At 34.7% G+C, this 17,687-nt stretch overlaps 1 protein-coding gene across 1 annotated transcript in view; it reads right to left on the reverse strand.

Moving 5' to 3' along the window:
- The window catches only part of NEGR1 (neuronal growth regulator 1), a 938,974-nt gene that overhangs the window by 587,441 nt on the left and 333,846 nt on the right, over positions 1-17,687 (reverse strand). Inside the window, exon 2 of the mRNA XM_007530478.3 lies at positions 5,036-5,268. Within this exon, the coding sequence (XP_007530540.1) occupies positions 5,036-5,268 (233 nt within the window). The remainder of the gene's footprint in view (positions 1-5,035; positions 5,269-17,687) is intronic.

Below are 17,687 nucleotides of genomic sequence, written 5' to 3' on the forward strand. Positions count from 1 at the left end.
AAAGAAGGAAGAAGGATGAATGAGAAGAGGACGATGAATATGATGTTCATTGAAGGATTGAGCAGAAGTTTGTGGTGGAGGGCAATGACACTTCAGTGGTGGAGAAGGTACCCTTAACCTATGTTGGAGGAAGGTCTGAAATTGTACCCCTGAGAGAACGACATAGTTGCCAAAGGAGATGGAGATGGGGAAGAGAAAGGAAAGAAATTAAGAGAAGTTGTAACATATACCACTTAGCAGCTTCAACTGTCACTGTATGAGCTCCAAAATGACTCATCAGAGTTATCCTATTTTGGACTGAAAGAGAGAGACCTTTATATTCTTTGCCTAAATCTGTCATCCAATGTTGATGGTTCTTGGTGGAGCTAAACTTAGGGCAAAGTGAATCTCTGCAGTCAAAATCATCACTGAAAAAGCAAATTACTAAGTGATGTCTGCAGCTAGAAATGCAAATCAATCCTTGAAAGGTTAATAGCAACCCATTTACTACAAATATTCTATGTACATCCAGTATCTGAAATGATTATAATATCTGAAGGAAATTCAATATTCCTTAGAGGTTTTGTTAGTCATAGAAGCATGGGCTAATCAAAGTTTCTTCAACTCTGCTTGGAGAAAATATAGAGAAATATTGTAAGACTAATTTTAACTTAATTGACTACATACTTCTCAAACAGTAAGTAAATTTCATTTTCCTAAGAGAATAAAATATCTTGTGAGGGTATATATTTGAGTTTGTGGGGTTGGGGGAGAGAAAGAGAGAGCAAGAGAGGAGAGGGAGAGAGAGAATTTGTTATGTGTAACATTTACTTTCAAATTTCCTAAGTACTATATATTTTTCATTTCTTTTTTTAAAATTTTTTTATTGGGGGTTAATGGTTTATAGTTGAAAGTAAAATACAATAGTTTGTATATGTGTAACATTTCCCATTTTCCACATCACAATTCAACCCCCACTAGGTCCCCCTCTGCCATCAAGTTCCAGGACCTGACTGAACAGGGACTTCTGGCTTTGTAATATATCCAGCACCATACATTTTTATTTTTATGAACTAAATTCCTCTCAGTAAACAGCATCACATAATTTGAAATACTAAATAATTAGGTAACTTGATTTATCAGTACTCAATTACACACAGGTAATAAAGACACAATTTCTTAATATTTATTTTTATTTTTATTCCCTTTTGTTGCCTCTGTTGTCTTATTGTTGTAGTTATTAGTGATGTCGTTGTTAGAGAGGACAGAGAGAAATGGAGAGAGGAGGGAAAGACAGAGAGGGGGAGAGAAAGATAGACACCTGCAGAGACCTGCTTCACCACTTGTGAAGCGATTCCTCTGCAGGTGGGGAACCAGGATCCTTACGCTGGTCCTTGCGCTTTGCGCCACATGCGCTTAACCCGCTGCGCTACCGCCTGACTCCCAAGACACATTTTCTTACTGAGACAATTAGCTAATTTCTACTTCCTTAAAGGAAAAGTAGAACTCAGCACTTTCTTCAAATTCCAAGAATGCATATATTGTTTAGCTCAGTTGGCAAAAAGAAAACATATAGATAAATAAAACATATGCAGAGTGAACACTGGAATGTGTTCATATATAAAAATTAGTTTGCATGGTGCTCAATGCAAATATTATGGGATATTTTCAACTTAACTTTTCTTCCTTTTAAATAAAAAGCAAGTAATCATAGTGTAGTTTGATCTTCAGGTCTTTCCAGTGAGAAAATTGGAGTTTAGAGAGACTTGCTAATTACTCTTTGCATGAGGGAAAATTCAGGATTGGAACCCATGTTTTCCAACTCCTAGCTAGTGTTTTTCTCTCCCACTGATCCATTCATTGATATTAATAACAACACATTTGCCAAGCACAATGTCTGTGATGGTGAGATATCACTTTTATTATCCCCTTTCTAAAATGATTAAAAAATAGATCCCTTGAGTACACAGTTGCAACAATTAAGAATAAGCTTTGTTTTCACCAACCAGTATGTGTTTGACATACGTGATTAATTTAGTCTTCTCTCAGTTTGTTTCTTTATCTTGGTGAAGTGACAAACTCTTAGGCAAAGAACATGTACTTCAAACTACCTAGATACACCGGAGCATCAGACAAACTCATGAGTATAAAGACTAAATAATGTGCACATTGGTTTATTTTTCTTCATTGAGAGGAAATGTAGCTTAAGTGGGGATGACTTTTTGTGACATTTATTTAGTTCTTGAATTGACTGACAAGCCTATTAATGTATTCCCTGAACTTTATTAATGTAATTAGAAAACTGCCCACATGTCAATCATCTTTTAATAAGTAATTATATTCATAAATACTGTAAACTTATTAGCTTTTAATTGGATTCAACCACATATACTCAAAATAGTAAGATATGTTTTATTTTTCAGAGGGAACATAATTTCATACTGATAAAACATTCAAGAAGTGCATTGCTAAGCTGCACATCCGAAAATGCTGCTAAAACTTCACTATCATGAAGTATCCATCCGAAAGTAACAGAATAGCATAAGATAGCTTAAAAATGTACACAGTGGCAAAAGATAGCGTAAAAATGTAGCATGGCGGGTTAAATGCACTTGGCGCAAAGCTCAAGGACCTGCATCAGGATCCGGGTTCCAGCCTCTGGAACCCCACCTGCAGGGAAGTCACTTCACAGGCAGTGAAGCAGGTCTGCAGGTGTCTATCTTTCTCTCCCCCTCAGTTTTCTTCTCCTCTCTCCATTTCTCTCTGTCCTATCCAACAACTACAACATCAATAACAACAACAATAATAATAACTAAAACAACAATAAAAAACAAGGGCAACAAAAGGGGAAAAAAGCAAGTTTAAAAAAATTTTTTAAAAATATACACTGTTGGGAGTCAGGTGGTAGCACAGCGGGTTAAGTGCAGGTGGCGCCAAGCACAAGGACTGGTGGGCATAAGGATCCCGGTTGGAGCCCCTGTCTGCATTTCTCTCCCCCTGTCTTTCCCTCCTCTCTCCATTTCTCTGTGTTCTATCCAACAACGATGACATCAACAACAACAATAACTACAACAATAAAACAAGGGCAACAAAAGGGAATAAATAAATAAATATTTTAAAATGTACAGTGTTATGAAATCTATGTGAAATAAAGTGATAAATTCTCTGGGGTCAGTTGGTGGCTTACTTGGTAGAGCAAACACTCATTACCATAAGTGAGAACCTTCAAGGGAGAAACTGTAAAGCAGTGGAATAGGGTGGGAGTATAGCATAATGGTTATGCAAAGAGACTTTCATGCTTGAAGCTCTCCTGTCCCAGGTCCAATCCCCCACACTGCCATAAGCCAGGGCTGAGCAGCACTCTGGTTAAAAAAAAAAAAAGGAGTGGAATAGTGACTTGTAATCTCTTGTCAGTATTTGAAGCAGACAAATGTCCTTTGAAACCTTTAGACAATCTAAGACATGGACTTTAGTCTTTTATGCTTTTAAATAATATGATCTTCACAGTCTACTATTATCTGTTAAAAAATACTATTGAAGAAATGCAGTGACTATTCAATTTCTATGTTCTTCTTTAAGTTGACTGTTTAATTACTAAATTTAATTGTTATCACAGAGTCAAATTGTGTATGTATTTATTAACTCAGCTTTGCATTTTATGTAGGAAAATAAAGATCACATAATAAATCTGTAGGTCATCTTTTCCAGTAATATGTCATATACTTAAATTAATTCTTTTTTATCATTATATTTATTTATTAGATAGAGACTGTCAGAAATTGAGAGGGAAGGGGGAAATAGAGAGGGAGAGAGAAAGACACCTGCAGCCTTGCTTTACCACTTGCAAAGCTTTCCACCTGCTGGTGGGGAACAGGGGCTTGAACCTGGTCCTTGTGCTTTCTAACATGTGCGCTCAACCAGGTGTGCCACCATCTGTCCCCCTTAAATTAATTCTTAGTGATGGTTTTTAAATTTAGTTTTTTGCACAAAAAAAGAAAGAAAGAAAGAAAGAAAGAAAGAAAGAAAGAAAGAAAGAAAGAAAGAGGGTGAGAGAGAAAGAAACCAGAATAATATTTATGTCTAATACATGGTGATGCCAGGAAGCAACTATGGAACCTTTGGGACCTCAGATATGAAAGTCTGCTCCATGGTTCTAACTTTACTGGCCTTAGTGATCATTCTTTAAAAGACAAACACAGGGATAATGCAACTATCTTATTCACTTAGCTTTCCTGTTTGAAATAAATCATGCACTCACCATACCACATTACCTTATATTTGTTATTACTTTTATTTTAACATGCTATCTTGAGTTCCACAGAATAATATTCCTATCAACTAAGACATAGATGATCTGTAAAGGTTGACTATTCAGATGTAATATAAAAGGAGCAAATTATGCACTTTCTATTCTACTAGCATTATAATTTCATCTTGAAAAATATTTGTGTGGAAGTAAATATTTTAATATGAAAAATAAAAATATAATTTGATAATTCTGTTCATATTTTGGAATAGAAAGTTAGCTCACATTCTTTATGACTTACTGAAAGTAAATCAAGCTCAAGTATATCAAAATTATAAATTAACCAATATTAAAATAATTCTAGAATACTTCTTTTCATTGTATCTTGAATCAGAATAAACAAAAGCTTCATTGCAATAAAGTGTTGAAAGTGCAGAACACTAATTTAAAGAGTTTCTATCCATAATTCCAAGAGCTTAATTTTTTAATGTATCCATATGTTAGCAAAGAGTGATTTTAATGTATCAGCTATGGGTTCTCAATGAATTATTAATAGAAGAGGTGACCTAAAGGAAAATATAAAATAAATAATATACAAAAATTACATTGTGACCTTATCAAATAATCCTGTGTGAATTTGTATATCTATAGTAGTCATTAAACTTAATGGAACTAGGGACCCAAATCCTTGAAGAAAATTACAATATTATTTTTGAACACTGTCAATTACTTACACTCATTTTGATACCTAAATTGTGAAAAGTTCTAAGCACAGTCCTTCACAATATAGCAATTATGAAAAATGCATACCTTGCACAGTTAGGTGCACCTGCATTGTTCTTGGAGTGTGTTGAGTCTGAACAGAACACGTGTAGGGGCCATCATCTGTCACATCTACATTCTGTATCTGGAGGCTGTAGTCCCTTTTATTCAATGTTGAAATTGAAACTCGAGGATCCACCGACCACTTATCACCTCCCGCAAAAATAATACTTGACCGGTTCAGCCAGGCACCCTTTGAAGCTCCATCTTCCAAATAACACCTACAAATTACCAGAGGAAGAGCACTATTAATCAAAATGGAAATGAGAAACAACATTAACATTGTTCTGAGTGTACTTCCACTGAATTATAGCACTACATCAAATGCAAACATCACATATAAATGCAAGAAACATGAAAACCCTGGCACATCTTCCATTCCCAATGCAAATGTGAAACAATACCTGCATACTGCTTTGCTATGTTTTGTTTGCTTAAGTGTGTGTGCATGTGTTTGAGTGTGCATATGTTAATTCAGAGGCAGTCAAAATCCTTTTTCATTTTGTCTGGCTGACAAATTTAAATAAGGTTAAATTCATTCAGAAGACAATTTTCAATACTAAAACACATTCTTTGAAATTATAAATAGAAGAGAGTGTGAGTATCCCTGCCTTAGTTCAATTCTCAATTTAGCATGTCAGGTGAAGAAATCACAAAATAGTTTATGCAAGTTTATTTTTCAAATTACCTACATTTTCAAAGTGGTAAGTTTGTACACTGAAATTATAAACTACATTTTATGGACAATGTTGATATTATTATTAAATGTAGTTACTATATTTTCTGCAGCCAAATATCTTTTTTTTCAATTAATTATCCAACCTTTTTTTTTTCTTTTAGGAATCACTCATTTATCCAACAAATATTTATGAGCATCTAATAGTTTTGAGTTTGTAATTGTATCACACTTGCTTTGAAAATAAAATCTTTAGTGTAACAAGGAAGGCAAACCTATTAACATCACATATTCAAAGAAACCAGTCAAACAAATACTAGAGAGAACTTTTTTTTTTAAATTGAATACAAGGTACATGAAAGACAAAAGAGGGTTACTTGATCCAAAAAATAAAAAAATAAATAAGATATTTGAAATAGAGACCTGAGGTTTTATGGACTAAAAAATGACCAAGATAAAGAGCTGAGGTGCATCAGGCATGGAATTCTAGATGGCAGTGAGTTACATATGAACAAGAGAAAGAGCAGGAAATCCAAGTCACAGAAATATAGATAAAAATGGAACATAAGGTCAAAGAAGGAGAGGTGAAATTTTGGTAAGATAAAGGAGAGCCAGAGAGATGATGGCAATAAGATGTTTTTAAGATTAGCTTTAAGTTCTTTATCCAAAGCCCTATTCTCTAACAAGATAAAAAAAAGTGTAAATTTGTATACAATAAAAGTCAGGTTAAATCCAGATTTAGAACAGAAGGATGTTGGTCTTATACCAGTGATTTTGCTGAGACCTGAGTTCTATGTTTCATCTTGCAAATGTTCTGATACAAATTACAGACTTTTTTTTAAAATTATTGAGTACAAAACACAGTACAGAATGAAAATACACATACATAGAAATACTTTGACAGGATTTCTACAGAACACCTTAGGGGATTTACCAGAGTGTTTGAGATTGCTACAAAATTGCAAGCTGAATGTGACAGGGTATAATGCTGCCAAGTGTATGAAACTAATCAGTGGGTGAAAAAATAAGGAACAAGTTACAATTGAAAACCTAATTTGCAGTCAACACCATCTGTACAATTCAAATTAATAGAAGTCAAAAAGGTCATTATTAATTGAAAAGCTTATCCTTATGTACTTACTAAGAAAATAAAACTTATGCTAATGACATAATAAAATAATTATAGAATATTGTCATTCTTAATATGCAGAAAGAGAGACCAAATTTCCTGTTTCACAAGATCACATATACAGCAAAGTAGTACACCAAAATACACGACTGGGACTATAATTATTTCCATGTGAATCTCTGATACCTAAGCTGATCAAGTGATCAGTATGTGACTTCTACATTCATTGTCTTCTCGTGGTGGTCAAAATGACCCACTAGTGTAGATTGTCTATACCCAATTCCTCACTGAAAACAAATGAAATGTTAGGTTAAATGACTTGCTCAAGCCACATTATTAGTGCATGGTGAAGCTGAATTTATAATCAAGTATTATATTTCTACATTTAATGCATTTCCTACCATAATTCAGATCAAAAACTATTAGAGTAGGTTTCAGAAATGGAAGATGATTAGAATGTTGCAGAAATTACTGCAAATAATTTCTTATTTACTGAATGTGACCAACTGCTTAACCTGTCTTATTCTAAAGGAAGCAGAAAATTCATTATTAATGGATATTTTTGCCATGCAAGTCTGATTTTGAACACTCTGCCTTGTGCATCTCTTTCCCAAGAGGCAGTAGGAGTTTTATCTTTATTTTGGGTATGTCAGGAATACTGTAGAGTAACTACCTTTAGATAGTAGAGCTTTTATAGACCAATCTGGTTTATAGCTCCTAGTCTTGACATAAACACTATTCACTGTCCAGATATGTCAGCAATCATCAAAAAATAAAATTTAACTTTCTCGTTGTATAAAGTAAAAAAGGCAAACTTATATGTTGTTGGCTTGGAAAACTACATTTCTTAATTGGTCCCAACCCAAAATAATTTCAAGGTATACATTAGAAATATCTTTGAATGGGACATAGAAAGATAAAATAACTATTTTAGGCATTGACTTCTTGTAGTATTTTTGTAGAATTATTTGCAAACAACTACCAAGTTCGAACTTAAACTACTGTGTATGAAAATTTATAAATTGTAAATAACAAGACTTATGAATGGATTTTTGCATTATAAAAATAAATCATATGATACCTATATAGCATACATATGGCTAAGGTAGTTATAAAATTATTAAATAAAATCAATGATCATATACAACACAGCATAATTGATTCCTTGAGAGTTAAAAGTGGCCATCCGGAGCTGTGCATTCATAGCACAGGCACTGAGTCCAGTTATAGACCACCTAGCAAACAAACACAATTTAGTGTATATTATCTGAGTACCACAAAAATACTGAGAGTTTAAACATCGTAATACTGGAAGAAGGGAGATAGGTCAGAAAGATCTGGCTCGGGGAGTCGGGCGGTAGCACAGCGGTTAAGCGCAGGTGGCGCAAAGCACAGTGATGGGCGAGAGGATCCAGGTTCAAGCCCCCGGCTTCCCACCTGCAGGGCAGTCGTTTCACAAGCGGTGAAGTAGGCCTGCAGGTGTCTATCTTTCTCTCCCCTCTCTATCTCCCCCTCCTCTCTCCATTTTTCTCTGTCCTATCCTACAACGAAGACATCAATAACAACAATAACAACTACAACAATAAAAAGGGCAAAAACAAAGGGAAAATGAATAAATAAATAAATAAATATATATATATATATATATATATATATAAACTTAAAAAAAAAGAAGGATCTGGCTCAAAAACTCAGCACCACATGGAAAACTGTATATGGCATCAATGGATAGTGTCCTCTCTCTTTCTTCCTCTCTCCTCATGAAAAAAGAATAGAAAACTGAATCAAGGACAACAATGAGAAGCATTGCTTATGCTTGTTGGGATCTTTCCTTGGTGCTACATAAAAAAAAAAAAAAGACAAATTTATAATGTCTAGAAATACTATCCCTTGGAATCCTGCTGCACAACGATTTAATATTTCACAAGGATAACAAGAAATAAAATTAATAGTCATAATTCAGAATAAGTAAATATACAGAAATTAAACTATTGTCAAAATTGGATTATTGTGGTTGACTGATTCTGGTTTCTGTCTTCAACTTATGTACCTTGTCCCATTCTTTTTTTTTTTTTCCAGGGTTGTTGCTAGGGCTCGGTGTCTCCACAACAAATCCACTGCTCTTGGAGGCCTTTTTTCCCCCCCTTTTGTTGCCCTTGTTGTTTATCATTGTTGTTGTTGTTATCATTGTTGTTGTTGTTATTGGTATCATTGTTGTTGGATAGGACAGAGAGAAATGGAGAGAGAAGGAGAAAACTGAGGGGGAGAGAAAGATAAACACCTGTAGACCTGCTTCACCTCTTGTGAAGTGATTCCCACTGCAGGTGGGGAGCCGGGGTGGGGGGTGCTGGAACCGGGACCCTCAGGCGGGTCCTTCTGCTTAGCGCAGTATGCACTTAACCCACTGCGCTACCCCCCAGTCACATTCTTTCACAATAACAGAAATAAACATTTTAGAAGTTAAATCATATCACCAAGAACTTCAAAACGTTCTATTTCACTAAGAAGAAATCTCTAATTAGGTCTGCAAGTGAGCTCACTTGGACAATATGCTTGCTTTGTCATCAGAGTAGCCAATACTTACTGAGTGAAGTGTTGGTGCTGTGTTTTTTATTTGTATCTCTACCTCTGTCTATCTACCTGGGTGGGGGGTACACACCTTAAATCCAGAAGAATAATGCCTTAGTGACAACAATGACGATGATGATGACAATGAAGATGAAGTACAACAAAAAAATAACTCTAATTATTGCCATATGTAATCATACCACTTGATGCACTTCTGATCATACCACTAAACTTATTTATTTTTCCTCCAGAGTTATTGCTGGGGCTTGGTGTCTGCACTAGGAGTTCACTGCTCCTGTCAGCCATTTTTCCTTTTTTAATTTTGTTATTATATAGGATAGTAATTGAGAGAGGAGGGGGAGATCAAGAGGGAGAGGGAAAAAAGACACCTGCAGACCTTCTTTGCTGCTTGTGAAGCATCCTTGCTGCAGGCAGGGAGCCAGAGCTCAAACCCAAATCTTTGTGAGGGTCTTTGAGCTTAGTTAGTATTGTGTGAACTAAACCTGGTATGCCACCACTAAGCCCCACATTATTTCTTATTTTTCTCTGCTGTAGACTATCATCCTCCATTGTGCTTCTAACAAGTTATACATGTTCTTACCTAGGGAAAATTGCATTTCCCTTTTCTTCCTTCTGAAACCTCCTTTTCCCAGAGTCCCTTACAAAATGTATTCACTATCTTTCCTAGGTCTTAACAAATAACAAAAGAACATCACTGTCATTTCAATTTTATTATCTATTTACTTGACTGACTGATCATTTTATGTCTATCAAATATTAACTGGAAAATTTACTAGGCATGACATTTATTATTTAATTCTTAAAAAAAACTATTATTCAGATTCTGCATCATCTTATTGACAAAGAAAAGGAGACACTAGTTTATTATGCTTGAACAATACAGTCTGCTTTCATTGATAACCATGGTCCACATTTAGACATTCTTAATACCAGGCAGCATCAAGGCTGAGGGCTCTTCTTGTTTAGTTAGGCTTGAGGGGTTAATGTGAGGAAGAGGTTGGTCAAGGCAGAGTGATCACTTCAGTGGGGAATGCATGTAACAAAAGTCCTCTAACTCAGACGTTATTTCTTCTCTGGATTTCAGTATGAAACATTTTAGCAGCTTGTGATATTAGGATTCCTGGTAAGTTTAGATAATGATAGAATCCAAATTCAAATGTTCAGTAATGAATATATTTTTTAATTGATCATGGGATGCCTTTTCTTGGAAGACTGCTTTGCTCCACTTATAAAAAATCTGCTAGACTATCTACTTTATAGCAAGATGAACAAAACAGTTGCAAAAATATGCTCTCCAGCGTAAGTTGTGTTAACACCCTGCTGAATGTCATGGCAAATACTTAAATGCTCAGTCAATCAACTGGATGTTTTGTTCACATCATTTCAAACATCTGGTTGTTGGGAAATGTATAGAAAAGAACCTGAATATTCCATTTTGATTTATAGAGCTTTGAATCATATAAATACAGGCTTAAGACAGTGTTTTGCTAACAAGAATGAAACTGATACTCTTCTAAGAGCTCCTTTTTAAGTCACATTACTACTTACTTGGGGAGTGAAATGTCACAAGGTAAGCTACTAGTTGATCAGACTGATAGAATAATTGTAACAGAGTCCGTGTCACTAGCTTCTGTGGTGATTAAATTTGAAAGGCGGATATCAGAAAGTCTAACAGAAAATTAGCATATTTTCAATTTTTATTTCGATTGTGTTTTAAAGCAATCATTTTATTTTCATTGTATTTTGCAGATCTGGAACTTGGAAGGAATGACTCTGTGGTCTTGAGGGAAAGTACAATGAGCATTTTAGATTATTATTTTATGAAGCTCTATTAGGAGAACATATCTGCTAAGAATGAGTATGGGATAATCTTATTCACAGACAGAAGTTGAAAAATAGTATCAGAAGAGAAAACACTAAGCAAAACCTAAACTGGAGTTAGTGTATTGCACCAAAGTAAAGACGTGGGGATGGGGAGAGTGCAGGTCCTGGAAAAGGATAACAGAGGACCTAGTGAGGGTTGTATTGTTATGTGGAAAACTGAGAAATGTTATGCATGTACAAAGTACTGTATTTATTGGCGACTGTAAAACATTAATCCCCCAATAAAAGAAAAAATGTTACAAATTTACTGAAATAAAAATGTCTGATACCCTGTCCTTCTTTTTAATTAAAATATATACATATTCATTTCCTTATTGAGAAGGAGGGAGAGCCAGTGCACCATTCTGGCGTGTGTGGTCAGGGGATGGGGCCTGGAACCTCATGCAGACAAGTCTGACAACGTCTTCCACTGCAAGCCCCTTGGACCACCATTTGCTTACTTTTTATTTTTTGTGTTAATAGTTAGTAACTCATTTAACATGATTTCTCTTCAAGTTATTTCTCACTTCTGTGTAGTCTATATATATATATATATATATATATATATATATATATATATAATCACACAAAGATGACTAGGGGGCGGCGCAGATTGGTAACTCATCTTTTAGAGCATTGATTTGCATGTGTGAAGGTCTAGCGGTCTGAGATTTGATCCTTATGCCTGAGGTGAGCACTGTTTCTCTCTCTCTCTCTCTCTCTCTCTCTCCTCCCCTGCCTAAATAAATAAGAAAATAAATATATTTTTTGAAAATAAAGATGAATGAATAGAAAGGCGGTGTATATGTATTAAATGAAATGCTAATCAGCTAAGCATATCTATATCAAGATGATAGAAAGCTTGCCATTAGCAACAATGTGGGTGACAGTGAGTGAGGTTATTCTAAGGGGCATAAATGAGGAAGACAAATACCAGGTGATATCATTCATACCTTTGTGAAGTCTAAAATAACTATGCAATGGAACTAAGCATAACAAAAACAAATCCTAAGCTATGACAAAGAACAAATTAAAACAAACAAACAAATAAACAACAACAACAAAAGTTGTTTCCAGAAGACTTATGGAAGGAAAGAGAAAGGAATGTGCAAAAGAGTAAATTTCTTTCTTTCTTTTTTTTTTTCTTTCTTCTTTTTTTAATGATTTTTTTTTTTTTTTTAAACCAGAGCACTGCTCAGCTCTGGCTGATAGTGGTACAGGAGATTGAACCTGGGACTTTGGAGCCTGAGGGATGACTGCAATAAGAGTCTCTTTGCATAATCATTATGCTATCTACCCCTGCCCAAGAGTAAATTTCATAGAGATGGATCTTATTAGTTTTGGTCATTGCTGTAGTGAAACATACACATTTACTGAGGTGTGAAAAACTATACTCCAGAAACTAATTGCAATCTCATCATAAATTAATGTGAAAGATTAAACAGAATTAGTAGACAAGAAATACTTTGCTCATTAGGATTCATGCTTTGTCATACACTTAGCAGGGCTCTGGTTTGACCCTGGCAGTATCGTCATGAGAGTGGAACTTCAAATACTATTCTTTCTCTTTTTCTTTCCCAGAAATATATAAAAATTAGCCAGTGCGTGATGAAATTGCACACATGTGAGACTCAGCAAAAGTAAATAAAATCAAACAGATATGAGTGGCATTCAAATGGAGAGTTATGAAGTGATAAAACGCAAATAAAGGAAGATGTGACATATTTGAGAAGCTAATTTTATGACAAGGTTTGTTCAAATGACCATCAAGAATCAAACTGGATATTTCTTTGTCATTTCTATTTTTTAATATATATATATATTTAAAGTCTATGAAATCACTTTACTTTCTCCCACATAGATTTGAATGAGGTATTTAAATCTGGAAGGGCTTCAAGATTTCTGTTAAGTGGCAGGTGCTCTGAACCACTGGTATGCTTGTGTGGGTGGGTGGGGGTGGTGGTAGGGTGGAGGAGTAGGGTTCTGTCTGCAGTGTAGGCTACCTGGCAGCTACTTCCACTGGGATTTCACCAAAGGGAATGAACACCACACACAAAATGCATGCAGAAAGTGTTTAAAATAGCAACATCAGAGAGGAAAAAAATAATTGGGGACTGAGAAGTGACTAAGATAAAGCTTTAAGCCCCAGGCAAACCTCTGAATTCTAATCTCTTAGAAAGAGAGCAAGGTACAGACACCTCATTCTCTCAAAGCAAGGGGAAAGAAAAGAAAAAGTAAACAAAACTCATGAGGTTATCTACTTAAAAGAATGTTAACAATTTATTTCTCTTTCCTAACAATGATACTTAGGTTTAAGCTATTTAGACATTATACTGTATAGATATTAACACAAATATAAGATAAGGAATACAATATCTGAATATACACAGAAGTTTTAAGCTTATTTGTTTAGTCAAACTATGCTTCTTAACAACACCAGTGAATACAGGTAGTAAAGAACAAAAATTTTTTTTTTTTCTCTTCCTGGGCTTCTGTTGATGTTTAATTCCTCTGGTAATTTTGTATTTTTCTCTTGTATTTTTCTCTCAGAAAAGTATTTGCACACAAATTTTATTTTATAAATTAAAAATGGCTACATGACAACTAAAATAAACTTGCAGTCATTAAAGTAGGAACTAATATTTATTTGACCTTTATTTAAAATTGAGTGAGCCGTATTTCTCTTTGAGCCTAAATTAGAACATAACCCCCAAAAGTCAAGGGTGAAAAATTTTTTTTTTTTCCTCAACTGAAGGATTACAGTGCATGCGGAAATGCTGTGCAGACACCTACTCTGAGGAGGTGAGAGGTTGTATCCATGTGCCAACAACTTTCCTGGTAACCATTATTTCTCCCCAGTAAACTCATAAAATTATTTTATTATTTTAAATAATAATTAGTTTTTTGGAATTATAAAATAATATCAACAGTAACAATCAAAAATATTTTTGTTCCTGCATAGGGGAATCATCACAGCTTAATAATCCCTGTATTTGCGGTGCCCATCATTGTACATGTGTGACATCTTAGCTACAAGACTAACTTCCTTATTATATTAATATCAGGTAAGAGGAGAAGGAGAACACTGAAGAGACAGAGAGAGAGAGAGAGAGAAAGATCTCACATCACTGCTTCACTAACCATGGAGCTTTCCTGAGTGGGGTGCTCCCGTGAGATACTGGGGCTTGAACCCAGGACCTCAGACCTCATGAGATACAACTTTTTGATACTTCAAATGCTATAGTTTGTATCTTTTTCTACTGTTTTGCAATTTAACTCTTTAATTAAAGCTATTAACATGCTTTCCTCTGGTTCTTTTTTTTTTTTTTTTTTTTCCCTTCCTCTTTTAACTTTCAGCTTCTATTAGCCTAAGGGTAGGGTAGGAAAAAGCAACCACTGAATTAGTTTGAGAACAACTGGAATACAATTTTACAGATTGGAGTTGTGTCAAGACATTATTTATGAAACACATAAACTTTTTAGATGTAGTTGTTTAAAATGTGTTTTAACTCTTCTATATACATAAAGTTGCTGAGAATGTGTCAAAAATAAAAACTTGGGTGACGTGTTAGATCTATATTTGGTAAATTAAACATATTTATCCTGTTTCTGTAATAGTTCCATAAACAAAGAAAAATGTCTTAATTTTACTAAATCCTATGAACAAGATTATTCCCTTTTGTGTATAAATATTGAAATATACTTGAAAAATTTAAATCAATACTACTGTATTTCAAATAACTGCCTACAGGCCTTGGGATTTCTCTTCCTTTTGAAAAGCAAAATATACTTTTTATCCACTCGTTTGTTGTTAAGTCATTGTTTATTCAAAAGATATGTGTGTATTTTCAGAGGTGTGTGTTTGTGTGAGAGAGAATGATAGAGAGAAAAGGGAGAACAAGGGATGGGGAAGGAAATACATTTGGTACAGGAATGCATAAGAAATTAAAATGGATATGTAGAATTGCAGGGAGAATAAAAGACAACAAAATTTTAATAAGTAACTAAGATGTGCTATATATTATTTTAATTGAGTTGATTTCCTAGAGAAGAAATGAGAGACTCACTAAATACCAATGCTCCCTTTGCTAGATGACTCATCTAGCAGGAACATCTAGTGGACAGCTGGACCTGTCATATCTCAGTGCCCAGTTGGCTCAAGAAGCAACTGGCTCCAGGAATATCAAAATCCACTGTGATTTACGAAAAGTTAACAATTTGTCCATGAATTCCTGGCTCGACCTCTTTGTACAGAATTGCTTCATAGATGACTGAGTCATCTCTCAAGGTCAGAATTCAGTGATATTAGTCATAACTTCCATGAATAGCTCTAAAAAAGTAAACTTGAAGAGCATACAAGTTAACCCATACAAAACTGAAGTCTAAAAACAAGTAAATAGGACATATAATATATATATATATATATATATATATATTTTATTATTATTTTTTTTTAAGAATATTTGCACCCTGATTCCAGATCCTGAGTTCGAAATACACTTCTTTCTGATACTTGGTACTTGTTAACCTTAGGATTTGGGCCTACAAAGTTTTTTTTTTCTTTTTTTTTCCCCCTTCACATTTGCTTCCTTTAAATAGGATAGTAACAAATATTAGAAATGCCTACTTGGTGAGGACTAAAATGCATCCGGTGGTAAGACCTAAGAACCAAACTTTAGATGTCATTTCTCTGGACAGCTTTCCCTGACATCACTATTTCATAACCCTTAACTGGTATAATACAACTCTGCTTACACTGCACCCAGAACATTCAAAAGCTTGATTTATCATCCTGTACCATAAGACTCTCTTTAAACTATTTATTACTCCTGCTAAATTGTTGAGGACCCCAGCTGACTTGTAACCTCCAGTAATGAATGTTTTATCTGCCATATAGTTGATGCTTTAAACAAATCTATATCTCCATGGATACAGAAATGAAATATGAGAACTCCAAATAAAATACTATGTTGAATAATACACAGAAGGGAAGAAATCACATTTTGTTGCTAACAAAAATGGTGTGGTAATAGGCAAGGGCAGATTCATTGTAAAAGGTAGACTGATATTCATCTTATATTCACTGTACCTTACAGCCTCTATTACTGATTAAGCTATATTGAAGCACTGGATCTCTGGATTTCCTCTGTGATTTACAAATGTGATAAAGCATTTTAGAAATGAGGATACCCACCACTTAAAAAATTGATTTTACATACTTGATCACTTTACTATTAAGATGTTTTGATATGTTAAATTTGTTTTGCTGCACTGGAAGTAATATAAATCACTATTTGTCTCAGGAAAGTAAACTGGAAGTCAATCACACAGTAGTATTTTCTTTCACAAATTTTCAGAATGTAAAGAAGAACTCAAGATCTGGTTAAATAGAAAAAGAGTGGGTATGGAGGAGGGATAGAGAAGAAACATTTTATAAATGAACAAATAGTGTGTTAGCATATGATAAAGTATTGCATTTGAATATGAAAATTATTTGGTTTTAATTTAATTAAAACAGTATGACTATTAGTCCTATAAATATAAGATTTTTAATTTAAATTTATTTATTCATTTATTTTGAATAAATAAAATGAAAGGGAAGGGGGAGATAGACACCTACAATACTGTTTCACCCCTTGTGAAACTTCTTCTCCTCAGGTGGGGACTGCAGACTTGAACCACGGTCTTTGCACACTGTAATGTGTGCTTTCAACCAGGTGTGACACCATGCAGCCTCAAGAATAGGTTTTAATTTTTAATTTCATTATCTAAAGCATGTTCTTGTAGGTATTACTGTTTATGTCATTTAGTTTAGAATTCCTATTCTTCACAATAAATTTTTCACTTTTTTAACAGAGTTGTCTTTCTTTTTCCTTTCCTTTTCTTTAAATATTTATTTCCTTTTTGTTGCCCTTGTTGTTTTTATTGTTGTTGATGTCGTCTTCATTGTTGGATAGGACAGAGAGAAATGGAGAGAGAAGGGGAATACAGAGAGAGGGAGAGAAAGATAGACACCTGCAGACCTGCTTCACCTTCTGTGAAGCAACACCCCTAGAGGTGGGGAGTCGGGGCTCGAACCGGGATCCTCACGCCAGTCCTTGTGCTTTGCACCACATGCGCTTAACCCACTGCACTACCGTCTGACTCCCTCTTATTCCTTTTCCTTGTTTATTTATTTATTTTTGGATAGAGACAGAAAGAAATTGTGGGGGGGGGGATAAAGAGGGAGAGAGACAGAGAGACACCTGCAATAGTGCTTCCCCACTCCTGAAAATTTCTCCCTGCATGTGGGGACAAGAGTCTTGAACCTGCCTCCTTGGACACTGTGATGTATGCTCTTAAGGAGGTGTGCCATCACCAGGTCCCCTAAGTTTTCATTTCAT

Source organism: Erinaceus europaeus, chromosome 11 (assembly GCF_950295315.1).
Source record: "Erinaceus europaeus chromosome 11, mEriEur2.1, whole genome shotgun sequence".
NCBI lineage: Eukaryota > Metazoa > Chordata > Mammalia > Eulipotyphla > Erinaceidae > Erinaceus > Erinaceus europaeus.